We start from the raw sequence: 21626 nt of genomic DNA, 5'->3' as shown, positions 1-21626 counted from the left end.
ATAGTGGAAGGTGGCCCTGCCCATGGCAGGTTAGAGCGAGGGCATCTTTCAGGCCCTTCCAACCCAAACTGTTCTGTGATTCTGTCAGGATGTTGGACTGGTGGTTTGTGCAGATTCTGCCTCTCTTGGCACAGTGCTACCTTTTTGATTAGTGTGAGCCTGTTGGTTGCTGAAGATGACACTGAGCAAAATTCACGGCAGGAAAATCAAACCATAGATACCCATTTTAGTTTAAGTGGCAAATTATGGTACAAATTTCCACTTAGATGAATGTGGTGCTCCTTAGCAGATGAAAATTCACCTTATAGAGTTCCATTAAAGCCTTCACCCAAGTCCTGCTTTCAGCTGTAGAGCAGGGTCCTGCTGAGCCAGTTTAGGTAGGTTTTGACTAAAACACGGCTCCGATTTACAGGCAGCAGCTTGATGCGACATGGCTTCATAAAGCCATGCCTGTCATCAGCTCCTGCCAACATCTTTTCCACTGATTGACCATCTTTGTAACAAAATGTTCTTCCTGGTTTACTTAGGGTGAAGAAACTGAAGGAAACATTTGCTTTTATACAACAATTGGACAAAAACATGAGTAACCTTCGCACGTGGTTGGCCCGGATTGAGTCTGAGCTTTCCAAGCCTGTTGTTTATGACATCTGTGATGACCAAGAAATCCAGAAGAGACTGGCAGAACAGCAGGTGGGAAATAGCAGCAGCCAGAGTAAATGAGCTAAGATGCTGCTGATTGGTCCTGGTATAAAATCACCTGTTTCTTTTCTTTAGTGAGCCCTTCTGACTGTTTGCTTTGCATGGCGTGTTCCTGCCAAGATGCGTTACACGGAAAATTTTTATTTGCTTGCAATTATTTCGATATTGTCTTGAATTACCCCCACATCTCCCTGCCCCTTCACCCAAGGAAAACATGCAAAATACAAACAAAAGCCAATTCACTCAGTTCAGTACAGCAGACTTCCTGAGGACTGGGCAGGGCACACACAGTGGGCAGAGTACATGAGGATGACTTCGACTGACAAGGCGTGAATGCTGTTCTCTGCAAAGAGATGGGATTTGATGTGTTCCCCTCACTGGCTCCAGCTCTTGTCCCGTCCTTGCAGACAGCAGAACAAGCTTGGCAGAGCAGGATGCTTGGGCTTTGGAAGGTGGATTTGTGCAGACACACCTTTGGCTGAGGTTTGATCAGAGGCAGGCTCTGAAGATCCCTCAGGGCTGGGGGAGCTGGCGCGTGAATCCTGCTGAGACAACAAGTGTGAACCAACCCTGCACTGCTGGCTGTTTGTGGGCATTTATCCAAGGCAGTGGCTTACCAGGGGATCTTAGGAGAGGAGTTGCATAGTCCTGCAGTAAATTTTGTCTAGCCAGCAGCCAGGCAAGGAAAAGGAACTTCTCCGAAGCACAGACTTGTAGGTGGAGTCATCCTTTGCTCAGGGCTGTGCTGTAAGTCTGGCCAGGTTCTAAGTGCTTGGCTGTCATCTGGCCTTTGTGTTAAACAGCAAAACTTGCCTAAAAACTAAAGATCAAGAATAAGTCTGTCAAGTTTAGAAGCTTGAAAGTTTTGTGGCATCTGCCTTTAGGAACACTTGGTATCCTTCCCATCCTTTCCATCTTTCTCTCTGGCTTCTGCCTTTGTGTCTAAGGATCCCTGAGTGACCCAGACCTGGGGACTCTGTTCTCTGCTGGTTGGTGTGGCTGTGCTTGTACTCATGTCCCAGATGTCACAGGAAGGGCCAGCTCCTCTGTGACAGGATTGGAAGTAGCTCCCACTGTGACTGCACTGCAGGAGCTGGTCAAACACCAGGAGCCTTGATTTAATCTGCATTGTGAATGGTCATGTAAACAGCAAAGAAATATTTTCTTCCCATTCAAACCTTTTGCATTCTCAAAGGCCATGATAAATTGCCAGGCAGAGCAGAGCATGGAGCACAAAGGAATTGTGTCCAAACTAATTTATTTTTATTATGAGCATTCAAGACTTAGCTCGCTATTAGAGCCATCATTTGCTGCTCAGAGCTACTAACTGCTTAATTTTTTTGCATGCTGTTTTTAAATACAGACCTCTAGGCACCTCTAGACTCTGTCTACAGTAGCTTTTTAGCAGGTTGAGTATAAGAAGACTGTGCTGACTAAAAAGACCACAGTAAAAAGAAAAGCTGTTTTTGTTCTGCATTAGTGAAACATTTGTCTCGATGAGACAAGTAAAAAGATCTTTCCTGACTTTAGCTGAACAATTATTTCAGCAAGAGCAGAGCAATGGTGAGAAACATGCCCTACAGGCTTCTTTTATTTGACATCCATGACTGGAAAAGCTTTACCTGTGCAGTCTTGAATAATGAAATTTAAAAGCCTTGTGTATGCACAGAGGTGTTTTATGGCTTGTTTGTTCAATTAAAGGATGACGATTACAACATGAATAACATTAATTTTAAGATTGCAAAGATGTTTCACTAATGCAAAAATCTAGCAGTGTGTAGTCTGTTAAAGCTCTCTGGGCAATGCTATGCAGAGCTGAGGGAATGGTACCTCTTGGACCTCCATGTATGTTCCTCTCCCTTCGTTTGTTATGTTTGTCTCCTTTAATGCAGTCAGGTCACTTGGAAAACAGGAGGGATTCTGTCTAGGCTCTTCCATGATCCCAGGCATGGCTTGAAGTAATGAGATAGTGTCAGCAACATTACCATTAGAATTAATTAAATAAAATTACATGTTAGAATTAATTTAATCTGTGATCAGAATTCTCATTTTCGCTAATACACCTGTAAATCCAGTGAAATTTACTTAATTTAGAAGACATTCTTCAGGTACCAACAGTGAGACAGAGCCTGCTCTCAGCTGTGGAGCCTGTGTTAAAAAGACACTGATGCATCTTGCTCAGTAAATAGCTGTGAATCCTTAGTAACCTGTAAAAAATTCTGTTGGATGTCCTTCTGGCAGTCTCATCCATGTAAAGAATTTCACTTCCACATTCCTTAAAGCTGTTCATTACTACAAATCCCAGAAGCCATATTTTGACCATTTATGGCTCAGCCTTTAATTCAGGTACCCATGTAACCACTGAGAGCTGCCACTGAGTGATTCTCAACTCCTTGCAGCTTGTTGACTTCTGGGAAAAATCTTCCTTTATTCATTTTGTATTTACTACAAGCTGTGTCTATTTTGGGTGGTTTTATTTGTTTTATTTTGTTTGGGGTTTTTTTTGAAGTCTAGAGCAAAACCAATTCTGCTTCATCTGTTGACTGAAATCAGTAAATACCATTTGATGGGAAGTCCAGTTCATTTTTGTCAGGAAAATACTAATTTGTGTTTGTTGCTCTAGTGTTATTCAAGCAAAAGTCTCTGTATCCTTCATTAGAAAAGCCAGAAATGGGTTGAAAAATGGCATTGTAGTGACTATTGTAATTTTATTAAAATTTAAAGTTGGTAGCATAGTACAGGTTTACCTTTTCAATAAGAAATATTTAGGTAAGGCTTTTTTTTCTGTCTTTCAATTACACTGACTTTAGGAATAGTGATGGGTACAGGATGAAAGGCCAGACTATTGTGGAGAGATGTGCAGGCTCTGGAAGAGAAACCTGTAGTGTAGATCAGACAAAGGGTCCTTTCCAGACCCTTAATAAAACAGTCTGTCAGAAGAGGAGCCCTACAAGAGGGATTAAGAAAAGCAGTGTAGCACCAGGTCCTTGTGTACTGTGTTTGTGTTTCATGCTGCAGCCTGTGATCAGTCAATAAAAAATGCAAGTACTGCTCTAGGAGTTCTCTGATGAGAGAACTTTCAGTGTAGTAACCTGATATGAGACAGTCATCTTGTGCTGTCAAAATTAGTAAGAATTTATTTATGGTATAGGTAAGGTTTGGATTTTGAATTCACATTAAAATTGTCCAGACTGTTAATGAGAAGATTGAGTTAAGACTGAGACACCAAAGGTGGACAACCCTTTTTTTACATGTTGACTCTCTCCTGACCTGTGTCATCTGCACAACTCATCCTGCAAGTCTTTTTTAAAGCTAAATCAGCTTTTCCTGACATGGGATTTGCTCTTTCCCCATCCTCTGCAGTATTTTGAAAGGGAATGGGTGGGATGTAGCCATGCATGTTTCTTCCCGCTGACACTGTATGTTTCCTCCCACTGACCCTGTATGTTCCCTTCCAGTGACCCTGTATGTTTCCTTCCACAGCCCCTATATGTTTCCTGCCACTGACACTGTATGTTCCCTTCCAGTGACCCTGTATGTTTCCTTCCACTGGCACTGTATGTTTCCTGCCACTGACACTCTGTTTCCTTCCACTGACACTGTATGTTCCCTTCCAGTGACACACTGTGTGTTTCCTTCCACTGACACTGTTGTTTTGCATGGCAGGACCTGCAGAGAGACATAGAGCAGCACACGGCGGGCGTGGAGTCCGTGTTTAACATCTGTGAAGTCCTGCTGCACGACTCAGATGCGTGTGCTAATGAGACAGAGTGTGACTCCATCCAGCAAACCACCAGGAGCTTGGACAGACGGTGGAGAAACATCTGTGCCATGTCCATGGAAAGGAGAATGAAGTACGTCTCCTATTCCTACCCTACAGAAACCTGTGGCAGCATTTTGAGGAAACGCTGTAGCTTTTGCCACAAGCTGAGTTTTGAGGAGGAAAGAAGAGTCCAGAGTTGATGGTTAGCTTGTGATAAAACCTTTCTGTTGTTGCTCTCTCAGAATCGAGGAAACCTGGCGTCTGTGGCAGAGGTTTTTGGATGACTATTCTCGCTTTGAAGATTGGCTGAAAGCATCTGAAAATATAGCAGCTAGGCCTAACTCTTCAGAGGTCTTGTACACACATGCAAAAGAGGAGCTGAAGAAATTTGAGGTGAATTTTTAAACTGCCTTTTTTATGCTCATCATCAGGCTGCTGAATACTTACTGTCTGTACAAAATGCATTAGTCTCTGGAAAACACTGGTTTGGCATTGGTAGTATAGGGAACATAAATAATTTGGTGAGTGTGCAGCTGCTAAATGTCTGTTTGTTTCCAGAATTTGTTTTAATGTGGAGAACACAATACTTTGAATAGACACTTAAAAGTTTAAAGCCTTGCTTTTTATAGGCAAGAGACTTTTGTAGTGCGATATTTATTCTTTTCTTTCTTCTAGTTTGAGCAGATGGTTTAAAATATGGGTCTGAAATCTGGATTTAGTTTTGCAGTTGGAAGGTCTGTTTTTAAGGGGGAGGGCACCATCTCTCTTGATGGATAATACCCACATCCTGGCTGTCACCAGGCAGTGAGCTGCTGGCTTTGCCTTGCAGGCGTTCCAGCGGCAGATCCACGAGCGGCTGACGCAGCTGGAGCTGATCAATAAGCAGTACCGGCGCCTGGCACGCGAGAACCGCACCGACTCGGCCAGCAAGCTCAAACAGATGGTGCACGAGGGCAACCAGCGCTGGGACAACCTCCAGAAACGAGTGGCCTCCATTCTCAGGAGGCTCAAGGTAGTGCCACAGTGGGGTGAGGGAGTCAGGAGCACTCAGGGGATGCTGGTTTTCGGCTTCTTTTTTCTGCTTCTGTCACGGTCGGGATTGAAGCGCTAGAGACATTTCATGTTCAGACTTAGATGTTTATTATTTCTTATTTGCATTACAAGTGATGAGTTTTACAGCATTCTACTAACAAGCTACAAAATGGCTAACTATCTTTCCTTATAAGGTCTTTCAAGGCTAAACTATCTAATTAAGAAATGACACCTAAATTATTTTTACTTTTAACTCAATAACTGATCACTCGAAGTCCGCAATGCAGACTTTTCTGTCCTATTACAAATACTACCCAAACTCATGAAAAAGAAGGACTAGCCTCCACTCTAAAACTTCTATCTTACTATATAAATATATATATATATATATCTATTACTGCATTCTAAAACTTCAAACTCTTAAGTTTTCTACTTAGTGATATTACACACTTCTAATCAAACTACACACCTATCATCCCAGTGCTATTAATCAATTTTGGAAGCCTTCTCCACAGCCTCAGGTCAAATGTAGTATTCTCTTGTGGGTCTGTGCCTTTCAGCATAAAAAGTTTAAAATTCTCAGCATCCAGGGTTCTGCAGGAATTACCCATGAGCAAAGCCTACATCAGAGCAGCTCTCTCTGTCCTGAGCTACTGGCATAGCAGGGGAGCTGTGGAAGGGTCACTGAGTACATGGCATAAACCTCACCTTGGTAGATTGCTTTTTGGTAGCTGAAGAGAAGCTTAAATGAAGAAGGAGTGCAAATTTTGAGAGGTCAATTGCAATACTCACTGCTCCTATCACACTTTCCTCTTACCCACTTGTAATGGGTGGATGTGTTCATGCACTTGCACCTTTCCATAGATAAGAGACAGACAGACAGAAGGGCCCCAAGTGCAGATATGAAGTTTCCAACTCAGCTCTACTTCATGCCAAGTTGTGATTCACCAACAAGGCATTAAAGATGGAGATGTGATAGAAAGCAGCTCCTGCTGTGCTGCCTGCCTGATGAGGAATGTTGTTGGAGTGTATTACAAAGAAGCATCTTGCTCATCAATTAAACTGATCTCTGGGCAGATACTCTGTGCTGTGCCCTGGGGGAGACTTGTCACTGCCAGATTTTTAAATATAGCCGTGCTGTAAGCAACTGGGAGACAGGGAGAACTCTTAGCTCCCCAAAGTTAGTGGATGAGACAGTGAAAGCAGTGATGGGGTTTGATCTGTGCAGCTATGAATTGTTATATTTGGGAATTACATGATCCCTTTTCTGAAAAGTAAATCCACCCATGAGAACAGGCAAGCTGCATGTCTGTTAGCAGCTTCCTGTGGGACATGCCATGCCAAACAGTGCATTAATTACACTGCTGTGGTCATACATGAGCCGGCCTCTCCATGGTAAAATCAGTAAAAACTCATAGATATTAATCTCATAGTTTTAATTACTTTAATTAGAGATGAGGGTTGCTTCCTTTGTTTATCTCTGTTTTAAGTTTAGAACAAATTAGATGTTAAGCCTCAGTCCAAGTAACTGTTGCTGGTATAATGATGTGGGAGAAGGAATGTCTGGAATCAATAATATAATTTTATAGAAGCATCTTGAACCGCTAAAATTTTACTCCCTCTTTTGTACAAATAGTGTGCTAGTACAGGGCACTGTTCTAGCATCCCTACAGGAAGAGGACAGGTTTTCTACATGGCATGCTGCTGTTTGTGTCCTGATGGCCTTTGAGGTGAACAGGACTTTTGAAATAAAACACTGATTGCAGAGGGCCCCTGTGACCTGTCTCTTTTAGTAGCTGAGGTCATGTAACACTGGCTCCTCTTCTCCATCCAGCACTTCACCAACCGGAGAGATGAGTTTGAGGGGACGAGGGAAAGCATCCTTGTCTGGCTCACAGAAATGGACCTGCAGCTGACAAACGTGGAGCACTTCTCAAAAAGTAACTTTGATGACAAAATGCGCCAGTTAAATGTAAGTATCCTTCTGAAGCAGTTGTTTACTGTAGCCCAGTGATCCTGTTGGGCTGCCCTTGCCTGACAGAATCATCCATTTTCTGTAACTTCACAGTAGCCACCACATCTCTGTAGGATTATATTTGTTTGAAGACAGCAGTAAATTTTAAAGACATATTGTCTGAATCAAGATTAATCTCTGCATTATTTAATTCAGATTCAGTGTTCAGGCTCAGTTCTGTCCTGCCATTTTCTCCTGACAGTATCTGTCAGTGACAGTGGTATCTGGCCTGGAAAGCAGCAGATGCTCCTTAACAGTAAGAGCTGCATTCCTAAATTCAGGCATTATTTTCTGGTGCAAATCTTTTTTGAATTGGCATTATTGTACAATCTCTCCTCAGAGATCATGTATGTAGCTGGGAATTTCAGCAGAAATTAGACACCAGGAATGTGCAGTGATTCTAAGGAATATACTAGTTCTTTCCTACATTATCATTTCTCCTGTCTCCCTGCACTGCTACTGATTTGGGATGTAGATTTACTGTTGTGTAGGCTGGAGACCCAAGAAACCAAACAAACTTCTTGGCTACTGAGAAAAAGATTGTGTGTACCAACAGAAGAATAATCTCTGATTAGCTGAACTCTTGTATCATGATCCCCTGCAGGCTCAGGACACTGCAGCCACAGTGATGTACACATGGGTGCAAAATGCCACTTCATTTAGAGCTGTAATTCTGCTCATAAAATTAACCTTTGGACCTCTTGAATAAAAAGATATTTGCCAAATTAAATTAGACAGCAATGTCAATTGTTGCTTGTCTTTCACTGCAGTGAGCTAGAAAACAGGGAGAAACCTTGGGCTAGAAAGAGGCAATGGAGAAGTAATTATTTTTCTTCTGTGTTCCAAATAGGGTTTCCAACAGGAGATAACGTTAAACACCAATAAGATTGATCAGCTAATTGTTTTTGGGGAGCAGTTGATTCAGAAGAGTGAGCCTTTGGATGCCATCCTGATTGAGGATGAGTTGGAGGAGCTTCATCGATACTGTCAGGAGGTGTTTGGCCGAGTTGCCCGCTTCCATCAAAGACTGACTTCAAGGGATCCTGTAAGAAGCAACAGTTGTTTCAATGCTTTGACAAGATTTTGGTGCTTGAATTGCCATGCTTATTTTGGTTTTTGAATTGCAATTGCTTACTCCTAGCAGCTTGACTGAGTGGTTTAATCTCCAGTGGCTCAGGAGCTCTGCAGTAGATGTGCCAGCCTTGCTAAATCTTTGTTGCCAATCCTTTCATGCCTCTCCATCTGCAGAATCTGGATAGTAGCATGGAGGTTGTTCCTAAGGTTCAGAACTATATAGTTGTGGCTTGAAGGCTTCAAAACATTTTTGGTGTTTTTAATATCACTTTGTTTTCCTTACCATCAATAATGTGCTTAGAATATCTCTTTATGTATTTGTTTGTCCACTCCATCTGTCCAGTTTGTTGTGAGAGCCCTGAATGGGGAACAGCATGCACTTTGCTTTTCCCTGAGAACTTTCAGATGATTCTCAGTTTGCTTGGCCTCAAAAAGAAAGAACATCTGTTAGAAAGCTGGGTAAAGGAAGGAACATGAACAAGTAGCTATTCACTCCTGCCTAGGCATCATTTCCTGACTGACCTTTTTAACTCTATTTGGAACTGGGCACTCCTGCAGACTGGACAGATGCTGTGGTGGTGGTTGAGTGCCTTGAAAGAGGAGAGGTAGCTGCTGATATGAGGATTGGATTTGGCAAAAGAGGAAGAAGGCAGAAATTATGTTTCCCTTTAATTTTAGGCACATGGTTGCTGCAGCTGACCACAAAACTGTCTTCAGTAGTACTGTGTGGTTCAGTCATCATCTCCTTAAGATCTCTTGTAAATCTTATTAATACGCAATACTTACTTGTAGGGATTGGACGATGAAAAAGACAACTCTGAAAATGAGACAGATCAAGAAGACTCCAGAGAAATCCAGAATGATCCCTGGCATAAGAAAGCCATCACTGAGGGGCCCTCATCCACACAGTCCCTCTGCCACCTCGTGCCCCCGACTCAGGGCCATGAGAGATCAGGCTGTGAGACCCCTGTCAGCGTCGACTCCATCCCGCTTGAGTGGGATCACACAGGTGATGTGGGAGGTTCTTCCTCTCATGAAGATGATGAAGAAGCAACATATTACAGTGCTCTGTCAGGTGAGAACCAATGTCCAGCACTTTGGTTTGACATGGACAGCTGGAGGATGTCCCTGTGTGGGAAGGGAGGGGGATTGAAGTCTTGCTCCCACCTTGTTGGTTGGTTTTCACATTTATAGATGTGAGCAGGCTCATCTCTTATATGAAGGAAATGGTACTGTCTAAAGCAAGCTTTTGTTTTTAGAAACATAAGAAGGTTTTAGAAGCCTTAGTGTTTAAGAATGTTTGAAAATGGTACCAACCACTTTGTTCTTTGTCTTTGCTGTCCTTCATTGTTTCAGTTGTTTTTAATAGTTGGAAGATCCTGAATAGTGAGGAAAATGACATTATTCTTTTTTCAGATGTAGAAATCACTGAAAACCCTGAGGCATATCTTAAAATGACCACAAAAACTTTGAAAGCATCTTCTGGTAGGCACCTGCTAATGCATGTGTCTGAACATGGCAATCTCCCTGTGCTGCACGCTATATTCCTCAACCTCTCTCATACGTAATGTCTGACTTCCTGCCTTGTGTGGGCACCATGTCTCATCCTGCCATGGTGTTCTTATGCTGCAGTATCCACATGGACGTTAAAAGCAGTCAAGAACACACCATTTAGATTTTGCCTGGTAAATGCCAAGGTGGTTAACGTGCATTTCATTGTACTGATCCAAAGTCTTTTGGTTCTTTCTCGGTGGTTTGCTCTGGGTAGTTTCAGGTTTTGGTTATTTCTAATTTTGGTTGCATAACTACTGAAGGCAGTAGCTCCAACTCTGCAAGTATTTTTTTTTTGTGGTTTGTGCATGACAGAACTATGTGTGTCCTGTCTGTTAAATCCAGAACAAACATTCTCCAAACCAGGACATGTCTAACTTGTTCCCTCTGACATGTTGCAGATGTGTGATAGTTATTGTTGGGATGCAAGCTTTACAAAACCATGGTGCAGCCTTGTCTTTTCGTTTGTTTTTTGGTTTTTTTTTTTTGAATACTCTAACCTGTATTCAAGCATTTTCCAGAAGAAAACAGAATGTCCCATAACTGCATGGCTCTCATCTCATTACCTTGAAACACTGTTGATGTTTTGCAAATGTGCATGCTTTGCAAGGAAAGCTGCAAAACTGTCATTTTTATGCCATAACTTGATGCCATTTTATTCAAAGCGCTTTCTAACTTAATACAAAGCAACAGCTTCCTTGTGGAGGTGGGGTCTTGCACTCATGGTGTGTGGGTTTGGTTTTATTTGTTTCAGGAAAGTCTGTTTCAGAAGCTCGTCCTTGGCATTCTCCAGGTAGCCCAGTCTGCAGAAAACACAGATACAACCAGGCAGAGATGGTTGGAAATGTGTTGTCTGGACCAGAGACAAGTACTCCCTATAAACCAGACTATGTGAGTTGGAGGCTCTGTGGGCACTGAACCTGTACTACAGGGTCTGTTTCTTGTTCTGGGTAACTCCACCCTCTTCCCTTCTCCAGCATCAAGGAAAAGAATAGTTGGGGTGGGGAATTTTCACTTCACACAAACTTAGGCATTATTTCTGGTGGTTCAGGTTGGACTCCTGGTCAGTCAGGGTCTGGAGGAACTTCCTTCCTCTATTGTCATAAGACAAGTCTAGGAGAATTTAACTCCCACAAAGGACAGGGTATGAATCTCTTAATACTTACTGACATATTTACCTTTCCTAAGCAAATTTGAAGAGTCTTAATATGCAACACACCATTTAATCTGCTTCTAGGCACTGAAAAATGTGCCAAAATGGCTTATTGTCCATTGGTGCCTCAACCTTGGTGGCTGTTTGCCAGCCATGGCTTCACCAGCAGCTGCCAGGCTCAGTGGATCTGGACCCACTATCAGCACTCTTCCAGGCAGGGTGACACTGATATCTGGCTGCTTTTGCCATCATTAATCCAGTGTCAAAGCCTTAGAGTCAATATTACCAAGACCCACAATCCAACAAAGAACACCCGCAATTGTACATTGTCTGGAACAGGTAGTGCAAAAGCAATTAATTTGCCATGTCCACTCTTGCAGCCATTGGCATCACCATGGTGTGTGTTTGTTTGCTGGAAGGGCACAGAGAGGCAGTGTAAACTGGCAGCAAAGCTGCAGAAGCCCAGTGCTAAATGTGATGTGCAAGAGCTCAGCAGCAGCCCAGCCACCCCAGACTAGCACAGATTAGGCTGGACCTTTGACCTCCTGTTAACCTGCAGGGCTCACTCACCCACCAAAATGTCATTCCAGGTGAAGCAGCTCAGCTCTGCCAGCAGCAGCAGCAGCAAGGAGAAAATTCCATCTGCCAACATGAGCGATGAGGAGCCCCAAGATGAGCAAGAACTTGTGAATCTAGCAGCAACAGAGAAGCAGCCAGGTACAGAGCATTAGGAGTGGCTTTGGGGCTCTGGTGTTTGTCCTGTGACTCTGGGAAGACAAAGCAGGCATGGCACAAGGGCAGCATATTTGGGAGCAAAAAAAAATTAATGTATTTTGCCAAATTTCCATGTCAGTGAGCTCCCTTCTGTGTGCTGTTCAAAGCTTTCACATTTTCTGCCAGAATTGAGATTTTTCTTTCATAATATACTTCTGTCTCTTTGCTGCTTGTAGTAAATGGGAACAATTTCTCTTTTGTCTGATACTGAACACTTCAGGGGCTTCTAATCAGATTTCAAACCAAAGGTTCTGTCTGAAAGAAGATTGCTATGTGGAGTTACTGGTACTCCATGTAACAAGATGCTGCAGCTCCCATTTGCAGAAATATTTGTTCAAAGCTGGTACTGCATTCTGTTCTCCAGTACCTTTACAGTGGTCCTTTCATGCACACAGACCAGCAGGCTGGTTCTCTTGACCTTTTAGAACCTCATATCTGCTTTCAGGTGCTTGGGATTGTAACAGCACATTGTACTGCAGTTACAGAAGCAAATCATGGGATGAAAAGAAGGCTGCAGCTACATGCACCAGATCACTTTGTTTCTCTGGTCTCACAAGTAGGCCAGGGTTGTGTCCCATATGTGGGATGAATGGGAATAACCTGAGTGGTTTAGATGTGCTTTCAGAAAGTGTCACTGATCACACAGGTGCCATCTCCACGTCCCTTAGCACTGAATTGATGAAACAATCATCAAGAGTCATTAGAATGGTTTGTGTTGCAAGAGACCTTAAGGTTATCTAGATCCAGCCCCCCTCCCATGAGCAGGGACACCTTGCAGCTGACCAGCTTGCCCAGAGCCCCATCCAACCTGGCCTTGAACAGTTCCAGGGATGGGGCAGGCACAACTGCTCTGGGCAACCTGTGCCAGGGCCTCAGCATGGCCACAGTAAGGAATTTCTTCCTAATCTCCAATCTAAACCTGCCCTCCTTCAGTTTAAAGCCATTATCCATTGTCCTATCACTCCATGCCCTTGTCTAAAGTCCCTCTCCATCTCTCTTGGAGCCCCTGTAGGCACTGGAAGGGGCTCCAAGGTCTCCCTGGAGCCTTCTCTTCTCCAGGCTGAACAGCCCCAACTCTCTCAGCCTGGCTTTACAGGAGAGGTGTTCCAGCCCTTTCATCACCTTTGTGGCTCCCTCTGGGCTCTCTCCAGCAGCTCCACATAGACATAAAACACAAACCCAAGTCCTAACTGCTGGATCATATTTGTCCCATGCTGAATTTTGGTGTTCACCAAATTGCAGCTGGGCTCATTGAACTCTGTCCCCTTAGTTTTGGTCTGTTCTTTCAAGTGAATTAAAACAACTCCAATTAATGTCATTAAAATTCTTTGTAGCATAGCTATGTGGGTAACTTGACCAGCAATATGAAATTTAGACACTGCAAAATCTCAAGAAAAGATGTGGTTGAATGACAGTAATACATAACAGCAGTTAATTGATCTCAAGTAGCATGGGAAATAATTTTCTTGCAAAACTTCTTGCATCTGTTTTGCACACTCCTTCCTTTACTGAAAATTTAAGTGTTTGAGGTTTTTTTCCCTGTGACTTGCAGGCATTATTGATAGGTGGGAGCTCATCCAAGCTCAAGACCTCAGAAATAAACTCAGGATGAAACAGAAATTGCAGCAGTGGCAGCAGCTGGACTCAGACCTCAGTGACATCTCTGCTTGGCTTGATAAAACTGAGCAAGAGCTGGAAGAGCTGCAAAAGGTGAAGCTTCCAACCAGCATGCAGGCATTGGAACAAAAGGTCAAGAAATTGAAAGTAAGTTATGGCTTGCTGAGAAGAGGGATTTCAAGATGCTGATGTTTTTTAATCAGGGCTCTCCTGGGATCAGTTGGCAGCATGGATGCCAGCAGCAATTCCTGTGCCACGGGGAACTGAACTGCTCTCAGCTAAGAGGGCTAAGGAGGGTCTTAGGCAAGGTGCTTCTGTCTTCATATACAGAGATTGGCTGGCAGAAGTAAAAACCTCTTCACTTCTCCCTTTCTGTTTTCTTGCACAGTGATATTGACATCTTTTCCTTGTGCCATTCCCCAAACCAGAAACAGATTGAAAATTAGCCAGGTCTACAGGCTGCAAAGGCTAGGCTGCTTTTTTTTTAACTTGAAGTAAGGGTGGGGTGTAATTCCAGCAGGACAGACAAAGATCTGCTCTAAAGCTGTGGTTTCTGCAACATGAGCCAGCAGGTTACCAGGGCACATGCAAGTGAATGAAATGCCTCAGCTTCAATTCTGAGAGAGCAGATGTTCCTAAATTCTGTGGAAGTGCAAAATCCCTGTGTGCTCACCCCTCACCAGCTGCCCCATGTGGAGTCACCCTGAGGCTGCTGGTCAGTCTGGTGTCACCTTGGGGTGATGCTCACAAACAGGACACTGCAGGACAGAGGAGGGGTTTCTTAGGCATGCTGAGAGTATGTTTAAGCCTGCATGTCCTGGAGTAGTTATTCGGCCAGGGACAATGACTCTGCACTCCAGTAAGGTCAGCTCTGATTCCTTCAGCCAGTCTGGATTATCCAAGCCCCAGGGAAGGTTTGGTGGTGCCTCCAGAGTGGAGGGAGGTGTTTCCCTCAGCCTGGAGTTGGGTGTCTGACCTCCTCAAGGAGCAGAGCTTCACTTCTCTCTTCTGCATCTGCTTAAGAGGAGTCCAGCTGGCTGTAAATCCCATTTTCAGACAGTTTGGCTTTAGAGGGGTGTTAAAAGAGCTAGTGTGCTCTAAGAAGTGAATTTCATGAGGTGTCAGGACATCCCAAGTGCCAGGGATAAGGATAAAGCCAGTCTGCCTGCAGAGTGGCTTACTGGTGTTCAGAAGTCTGTTTGCTTTGTCTGATATTGAAAGAAACTTTATTGCCTGGAGGAGAGGAGGACAGGATCCTTTGATGGGTGAAAAAAAAGTAATTTAGACCAGCAGTTTTCTACAAGTGGAACTCAGATCTTGAGATTGACACTCTTGGATAGATAGGCTGCTGAGAAAAGCAGTCTGAGCTTTGTGGCTTGTGGGCTTCATCCTGCAGCTCTAACTTCCCTTCTGCAAGAGCAGCTTGGGAAAGATGAGTACCCTTGATTCAAGCTGTAAACTGGAGGGTACAAGGAAGGTATTGTTTGGCATTCTTTTTTTCAAAAAACCTTCAGAAATACAAGGTCAGCCTTAACATAAAGGTGGTTAGATGATATGACCATGACTGCAAATTCCATATTATCCCCCCTGCAATTCTAAGGGAGAGGAGGAAAGCAGGCAGGACTGCCTTTCAGGGGACCTTGACAAGTCAGAGAAATGGGCTGGCAGAAACTGAGACCAGAGAGAAAAATAATTTCTCACAATGGGGTGGGCTGGTGTGGGAAATAGTAAAGGTAAGAAGATTTTCAGAAAGCTGGGAAAAGCAGGCCTTAGAAACAGATCAAAGTCAGAGCTAGATGCAGCTGCAAAGTCTGAAAGTAGAAAAAGTTATAATGACTTTTTATAAGAGAAGCAAGCATTGTGTGAAGAGGTGCATGTGTACTTTTAGTAATTGCCTAGAAAACTGTCTGTAAGCTTTAACAATATACTATTAATTAAAAGTTTTTTAAATGTTCTGTAGCCAAGAGATCTTTGGCTGCTGCTGGCTGTATGTGAGCTTTGCCATCTTTCTATTGTCTCAACCATGTAATGAGGCAGATGCTGCAAATAAAATCTCAAGGAATGTACCCCAACAGTCCCATCCTGTTTGTGAAAAAACAAACCTCCAAACACAGTCTGGTGTGGGACCAGGGGCCCAGAGGGGGTGGGGAATCTCTATCCTGTGAAATGCTGAAAATTTAAATGGATGAGGCCCTAAGCATCCTCCTTGGAATTAGAAGTTGGTCCTATGTGAAACAGGAGAATGGAGTACAGCCCTCCAGATGTCCCTAACAGGATTATTCTAGGATTCTGGGGTGGCAAAACCTTTATCAGTTAGAAGATACTATGTGATGATCAATGTGAGTATTTGTTAAAATGTCAGGGAAAGAGACAGCTCAGAGGAATTGAAGGGCAGATGTGGATTAAGCCATAATGCCTGTGACTTAGGGAGAAGCACAAGCCCAGTCACACTTATTTTCTTCAAAGTGAAGGTTTTGGCTTTGAAAAAAAACCCAAACATAAACCTGCCTCAATATGTTTCTTAGCAGTATTGAAAAGCCACCAGATTCAAACATCCTTCCCCAACACCTGTGATACTTCTGAGTGCATGGTTTTATTGTAAATAAACATGGTTTTCATCACTCATAAAAACTCTTAATCTTCTTTTTCTACCAGGACATGCTGAAAGCATTTGACAGCTACAAAGCAGTGTTGCTTTCTGCCAACCTGAGCAGCAAAGAGTTCCAGAAGGCAGACAGCACAGAGTTCAAGGAGCTGCAGAACCGGCTTCGGAAGGTCAACTTGCACTGGGAGAAGGCAAATCGTGCACTGGACAGCTGGAGGAAGGGTTTGCAGCAAGCCTTGCTGCACTGCCAGGTACACCCCACATGCCAGCCTGTAAGGGAAAACCCTTTGGGATTCTGTGGAGGAGAGGGCAGAGGGGTAATCCCTGCACATCAGTGGAATCAGCTCACAATCCACTCACAATCAAAGGCAATTTGTCACTCACAATCCAAGGCACTTTGTTTCCTGATAAAGTTGCCTCTGATGGATTGAAACGGTTTGGTAAAAATACTTTGAAGTGGATAATGCCCTTTACTACATAGGTGGAATACTTTAGTAAAGTTTCTGTACCCTCACTAATTGTGAATTTGTTTGTAAGTGAAGACACTACAAAGGTGTTTTTCCTCTTATGGGCCACTCTTTTTGTTTCTGTAGGATTTCCATGACCAGAGCCAAAAGCTGATCCTGTGGTTAGCAAGTGCTGAAAGCCGGAGGAATGAGGCACAAATCACAGATCCCAATGCTGATCTCAATACAATACTGGAATGCCAGAAGGAGCTGATGGTGAGTGTAGTCTTACCTGCAGCACCTCACTCTCAGCACACACTGAAGAGCAGGATGTTTGTGTCTCACAGTGTCTGCAGCCTCTCCTCAGACCTGCTGTGCTCAGGCATGTGGGTGGCTTTTGAAATGGACCAAGATATTGCATCTACAAGGCACTTCTCCATAATTACCATAATCAAGTTACTTATGAGAAGTCTTTATGCTGAAGCAAGACTTCCAATTTCCAAAATTTAATGTCTACTTTAAATGAATTACCTCCTGCCAGAACTATTTTTAAATGTTATTTCAAACAGGTAGAACCAGTCTCTTCAAGAGGACTTCATTTCCTGTGTAGCTGTAATAACCATTCCTGTGCCTTGTTGGTTCTCAGGCAGGTTGTGTTGTTCTTTAAAGCCTTCCAGAGTTCCTCCTTTTGGGAGAACATCCATAAAGTGGAGGGTAACAGTCTGTTGTGCTGGTTTTTGTTTATTCTCAGCAACTGGAGAAAGAGCTGCTGGAGCAACAGCTTAATGTGAACTCCCTCCAAGAGCTCACTGCTTACCTGCTGCTGAAATCAGATGGTGATTACATTGAAGAGGAGGAGAAGGTCCATGTAATTGGAACAAAACTGAAGCAGCTGATTGAACAAGTCTCTCATGACTTAAAAACAATACAAGGGAATCTGGTGAGTTGGAATTTAAATATCTGTTTGTGGATCTTCCTTACTGAAAGAAATAGCATATTAAGAGTGAAAGTATTTATAAAAAAACTGACTTAAAGCTTAAGTAATTCCACCTTGATAAGCTCAAAAAAGAGCAGTTCTGGCTGTAGGAACAACTTCAGCACCCCAAGGCTAGTACAGTATTATAACAGAGAGGTTGTGCTGCCTCTGTCCTCAAGGGGCTTGAAGAGCAGAGAGCATACAGCTCTGAGTAAGGCTTTTGGCAGGAGGTTGGACCCGATGAACTTCCTGAAGTCCCTTCCAACCTGAATTTGTGTGATCCAAACCAGGTTTCAGGCTAGGAGTGTGTAATGAACAGGTAGGAGTTGAAGGTCTTAGCAATGGGTTGCTTATCCTGAGGCCTGTCAGATATTTCCAAGTTAATTCCTGTATGCACCCATTCCATTGCAATTCTTTCATGCTGGGCAATGTAAATTTCTTTCTTCTGGGGAACAGGTTATTCTCATGTGAAGGGACAGTGGGCTGTGCACCTACAGAGGCAGTGAAAGGTGGTCTTATCTTTCAGGATACCAAAACATTCCTGCTAGTTCCAGATGACTTGGACTCAGGAGTCTATAATGCAGAAGAAGAGAAATCCAGCCCTGCTGTCAAGAAGGCAAGTACTTTTTTTCTAATATTTTGCTATCAGGATATAGTGTATTTTGACATATTTAGTGTGGAAGTTCCTCAAGTATAATCATTTTACCTTTTAGGTCCATGTACCTTATTACAGTATTTAGAATCAGACCTTAAAGTCTACAGCTGTTTTTTTCAGGGAAATTCCTTGTAGTTTCTGAAACCTGGATACTAAAAGCTTTTATTTCTCTCAACAGATGGCCCTCAGGAGAACAGCTGATGGCAGTAATGGCAGCAGCACAAGGTAATATTTTATATATGCCTGATCTCTTGATGAACAGTGAATATGGCAGAGATGAGCTGTGTGCCAGCAGAAACCTGGGCAGCTGTTCCTTGCAGGTTCACACATGGGTGGAGGTGATTTCTGCCTTACCTGTAGAGTCCCCTCTACCTACCAGCTCTGGGCTGCTCCTTAGGGAATGGTTTCCTTCAGCACTCCTGCTCCAGGACCTCTGCAGTGATGTGCAACCCTGGCTTGAGAAAATATTTTTTCTGCCAAGTGGGGGATATTTTAGTTTTAAATCCTCCTTTAATTCCACCAGCATGCCTGGAAAAAGAAACTTGCCCCTGAGAGCCCCTTGATACAAACAGATCATGAAGGACAGAGGGAGAACTTAACCCCCAGTCCAGTGGGGTCTGTTCAAAGGGTAGATCTCAGTAAGCCAGGGCAGAGAAGAACCTCATCAGTGTGAATAATGTGCTTCAACACCTATTTGGAATGGTGTGTTTGCCTCCTGGGAAAAGTTAAGTTAAAGTTTGTTTGTGAAGTAAAAGTTAAGTTTGTTTCCTGAAATTAGGGTAAAAAACAAGTTGTCTAACTCAAACCCTGACGTGCCTGTTGTTCTTTGTTTCTCCTTTCCAGGAGCGAAAGCCATTCAGAGCCTGTGCAGGCAGCCCCTCGCTCTCCCTCCTTCTTCTACCGAGTGTTGAGAGCAGCTTTACCCCTGCAGCTGTTCTTCCTGCTGCTTCTGCTGCTGGCTTGCATGATCCCCTCCTCTGAGGAAGACTACAGCTGCACCCAGGCCAACAACTTTGCCCGCTCCTTCTACCCCATGCTGCGCTACACCAACGGGCCCCCGCCCACCTAGGGCAGCCTGCACTCTCACTGAACACTCTTGGGTGGTGCTTTTTTCTCCCATGCTGCTCTAGCATCGATCAAGCAGTGAGTTTCACATCTCAAAATGTATATCTTGACAGAATTTCAGCGTTTTTTGTACGGGAAACAAAACTTTTTCTATAGATTTTTTTTAAAACTGTAAGCAACACACTTTCTACTTTGATGCAATAGATACACTATTTTGTAGGGGCAGTGCTCTTGAGTTTGCAAGGTGTTTGGATACTGAGTTCTTAGGTGCAGAAATGACATCACAGTAATGTTAAACATAGCAGTCTGTCTTGGGTGAGCATGACACACAAGCAGGTGAAGAGGGACTTCATTGAATATGATTTCTGCACACACACACTTCACATCACTTGTATCTTTTGGTACTGTAGTCACTTGGTGGAAGCAAAAAAATTGCATATTTTTGAATCTTTGTTGTTGTATTTTATTCATCTAACACATTCAATGTCATGATGCACATTTGTTTTGTTTGACATAAAGTGTTCGAGTAGTTAGGACTGCTGTGTTGTCTTTTTATACCACCTTGGAAATAAGGAATTGCTGCATTGCATGGAAATGGTTTATAATGCACATATTTTCTAGATGAACATGATTATGTAGACTATCCCTGATGTATACAAATAGTGCAATGACTTTTTTAATGAAAGTTTTTTTTTCATTTTTTAACCTGCTGAATAGTGTACAGTACCTTGGGAGAGAATTGTGCATTTTTATAAGCTTTGTTTTTAAAATGAAACTGGCATGTGGGCAGTGGCTGGAGAAACACTGTGTACAGTCAGCATTGCCACTGCCCCTCTGTTGTACAGTTTGAGTACTGTCATTAAAATTTTGCCAATGTCTGCAGGACTGTGGGTGTGTCTAGTGGGGGGACCAGCTTCATGTTCCAGCAGTGCTGCCCCTCACACTCCTGGAAGAGTCCATTTCTTTGCCTGCTAAAGGAGTGGTGCTGGAAGAAGCACAACCACTCCCTTGCTTGTCAGAGCAAGACATCACAAATCCAGCAGTGGGACCTGTTCCATGGCACACATCCTTCCCTTTGGAACTGCTTTCCTGGAGGAAGAACACAAAGCTGAACCAATTCATGCTTACTGGTTTGAAATGCTGAACTATTTCCCACTCTGGAACTGAGTTTCTACAGTGGGAGTGCTGGAGTGGGGAAATGCATGTGAGGGAGGGCTCAGGGCAGTAGTAAGGGCTTTGGTCAACAGCTTTTTGTGTGTGGCAGTGGATCTGACCCAGGAATTAGCCACTTTCTGCAGTGCTTACCCATGGAAAATAAGGTCTCTGATGAGCCTGTGAGAGTTCTCCCACCCTTTCTACACTTGTCACCACTGTGGGTGCTGATTCCCCCCTGGGAGAGGGCTTTACAAAGCAAACTGCTTTGTCCTCATGGTCAGAAAATGGCCAAACCAGCAGCTTTTTCCCAGCCATGGTTGCAAACCCACTGTGGTTTATTTCCAGGACATGAAACTAAACTCGTAGGGCTGTGTTGAGGAGCCAGACTTGTGCTCTCACACTGGGGCTGTACCCAGAGATGGATCCCCCTCACTGCACACAACCACACACACTGTCCTCTCTCTCTCTGCAACCATTATTTGATATTTTCAAAGCAATTACCTTAGGATGGAGCTCATTTAAGTTTCTTTCTCTGTAGAAGTGAGCCAACTCCAACCATTATTTCATTGCCAGGTTGTCACAAATGCCCATGCAGACCTTTCTGCCAAGAAGTAATAGGCAGTTGCTGACGTGATATTCAGTTCTTCTTCCATTAAAGAACCTATGCAGGGGAAAAAAATTGAACAATGTTAAAAGGTCTAAGGAAAATTTCATAGCCTACAATTTCCTTTCATTATGAACAGTTATATCAAATTGTTGAGCTGATGTAATATATAAAAAGAGGAGCTTTCAAGAAATTATCTCAAAATGTCACTAAAAAACAATGTCTGGGAAATAGCTTAAATCTTTTTCATTCCACACCTATTTTAAATAGTTTTATTTCCAATTGATTATAATCACTGCACTGTAGGCTGACACTGAAGTCTGCTTTAAACAAGTCATTTTATATCCCCAACAATTTCTTTGTGTCATCATCTCTTTTACGACTGGGTTGTTAGTGTCCAGGGAAGGATAAAAAAAAATATTTTAAAGAGAGAACAGATGCAG

At 43.2% G+C, this 21626-nt stretch overlaps 1 protein-coding gene across 1 annotated transcript in view; it reads left to right on the top strand.

The window, feature by feature from the left end:
• The window catches only part of SYNE2 (spectrin repeat containing nuclear envelope protein 2), a 158590-nt gene extending 138296 nt beyond the window's left edge, over nucleotides 1–20294 (top strand). Inside the window, exons 101-117 of the mRNA XM_054286717.1 lie at nucleotides 528–690; nucleotides 4366–4553; nucleotides 4705–4855; nucleotides 5292–5474; nucleotides 7329–7466; nucleotides 8359–8553; nucleotides 9375–9657; nucleotides 9999–10067; nucleotides 10888–11024; nucleotides 11877–12003; nucleotides 13613–13824; nucleotides 16333–16533; nucleotides 16876–17004; nucleotides 17480–17668; nucleotides 18231–18320; nucleotides 18538–18584; nucleotides 19203–20294. Of these exons, the coding sequence (XP_054142692.1) occupies nucleotides 528–690; nucleotides 4366–4553; nucleotides 4705–4855; nucleotides 5292–5474; nucleotides 7329–7466; nucleotides 8359–8553; nucleotides 9375–9657; nucleotides 9999–10067; nucleotides 10888–11024; nucleotides 11877–12003; nucleotides 13613–13824; nucleotides 16333–16533; nucleotides 16876–17004; nucleotides 17480–17668; nucleotides 18231–18320; nucleotides 18538–18584; nucleotides 19203–19428 (2728 nt within the window). The 3' untranslated portion in view covers nucleotides 19429–20294. The remainder of the gene's footprint in view (nucleotides 1–527; nucleotides 691–4365; nucleotides 4554–4704; nucleotides 4856–5291; nucleotides 5475–7328; nucleotides 7467–8358; nucleotides 8554–9374; nucleotides 9658–9998; nucleotides 10068–10887; nucleotides 11025–11876; nucleotides 12004–13612; nucleotides 13825–16332; nucleotides 16534–16875; nucleotides 17005–17479; nucleotides 17669–18230; nucleotides 18321–18537; nucleotides 18585–19202) is intronic.
• Nucleotides 20295–21626: the final 1332 nt, after the last annotated feature.

This window comes from Melozone crissalis, unplaced genomic scaffold, assembly GCF_028551555.1.
Source record: "Melozone crissalis strain CALT ecotype California unplaced genomic scaffold, PUWL_Pcris_2 ptg000056l_1, whole genome shotgun sequence".
Taxonomy (NCBI): domain Eukaryota; kingdom Metazoa; phylum Chordata; class Aves; order Passeriformes; family Passerellidae; genus Melozone; species Melozone crissalis.
This window is presented reverse-complemented; position numbering and strand designations above follow the sequence as displayed.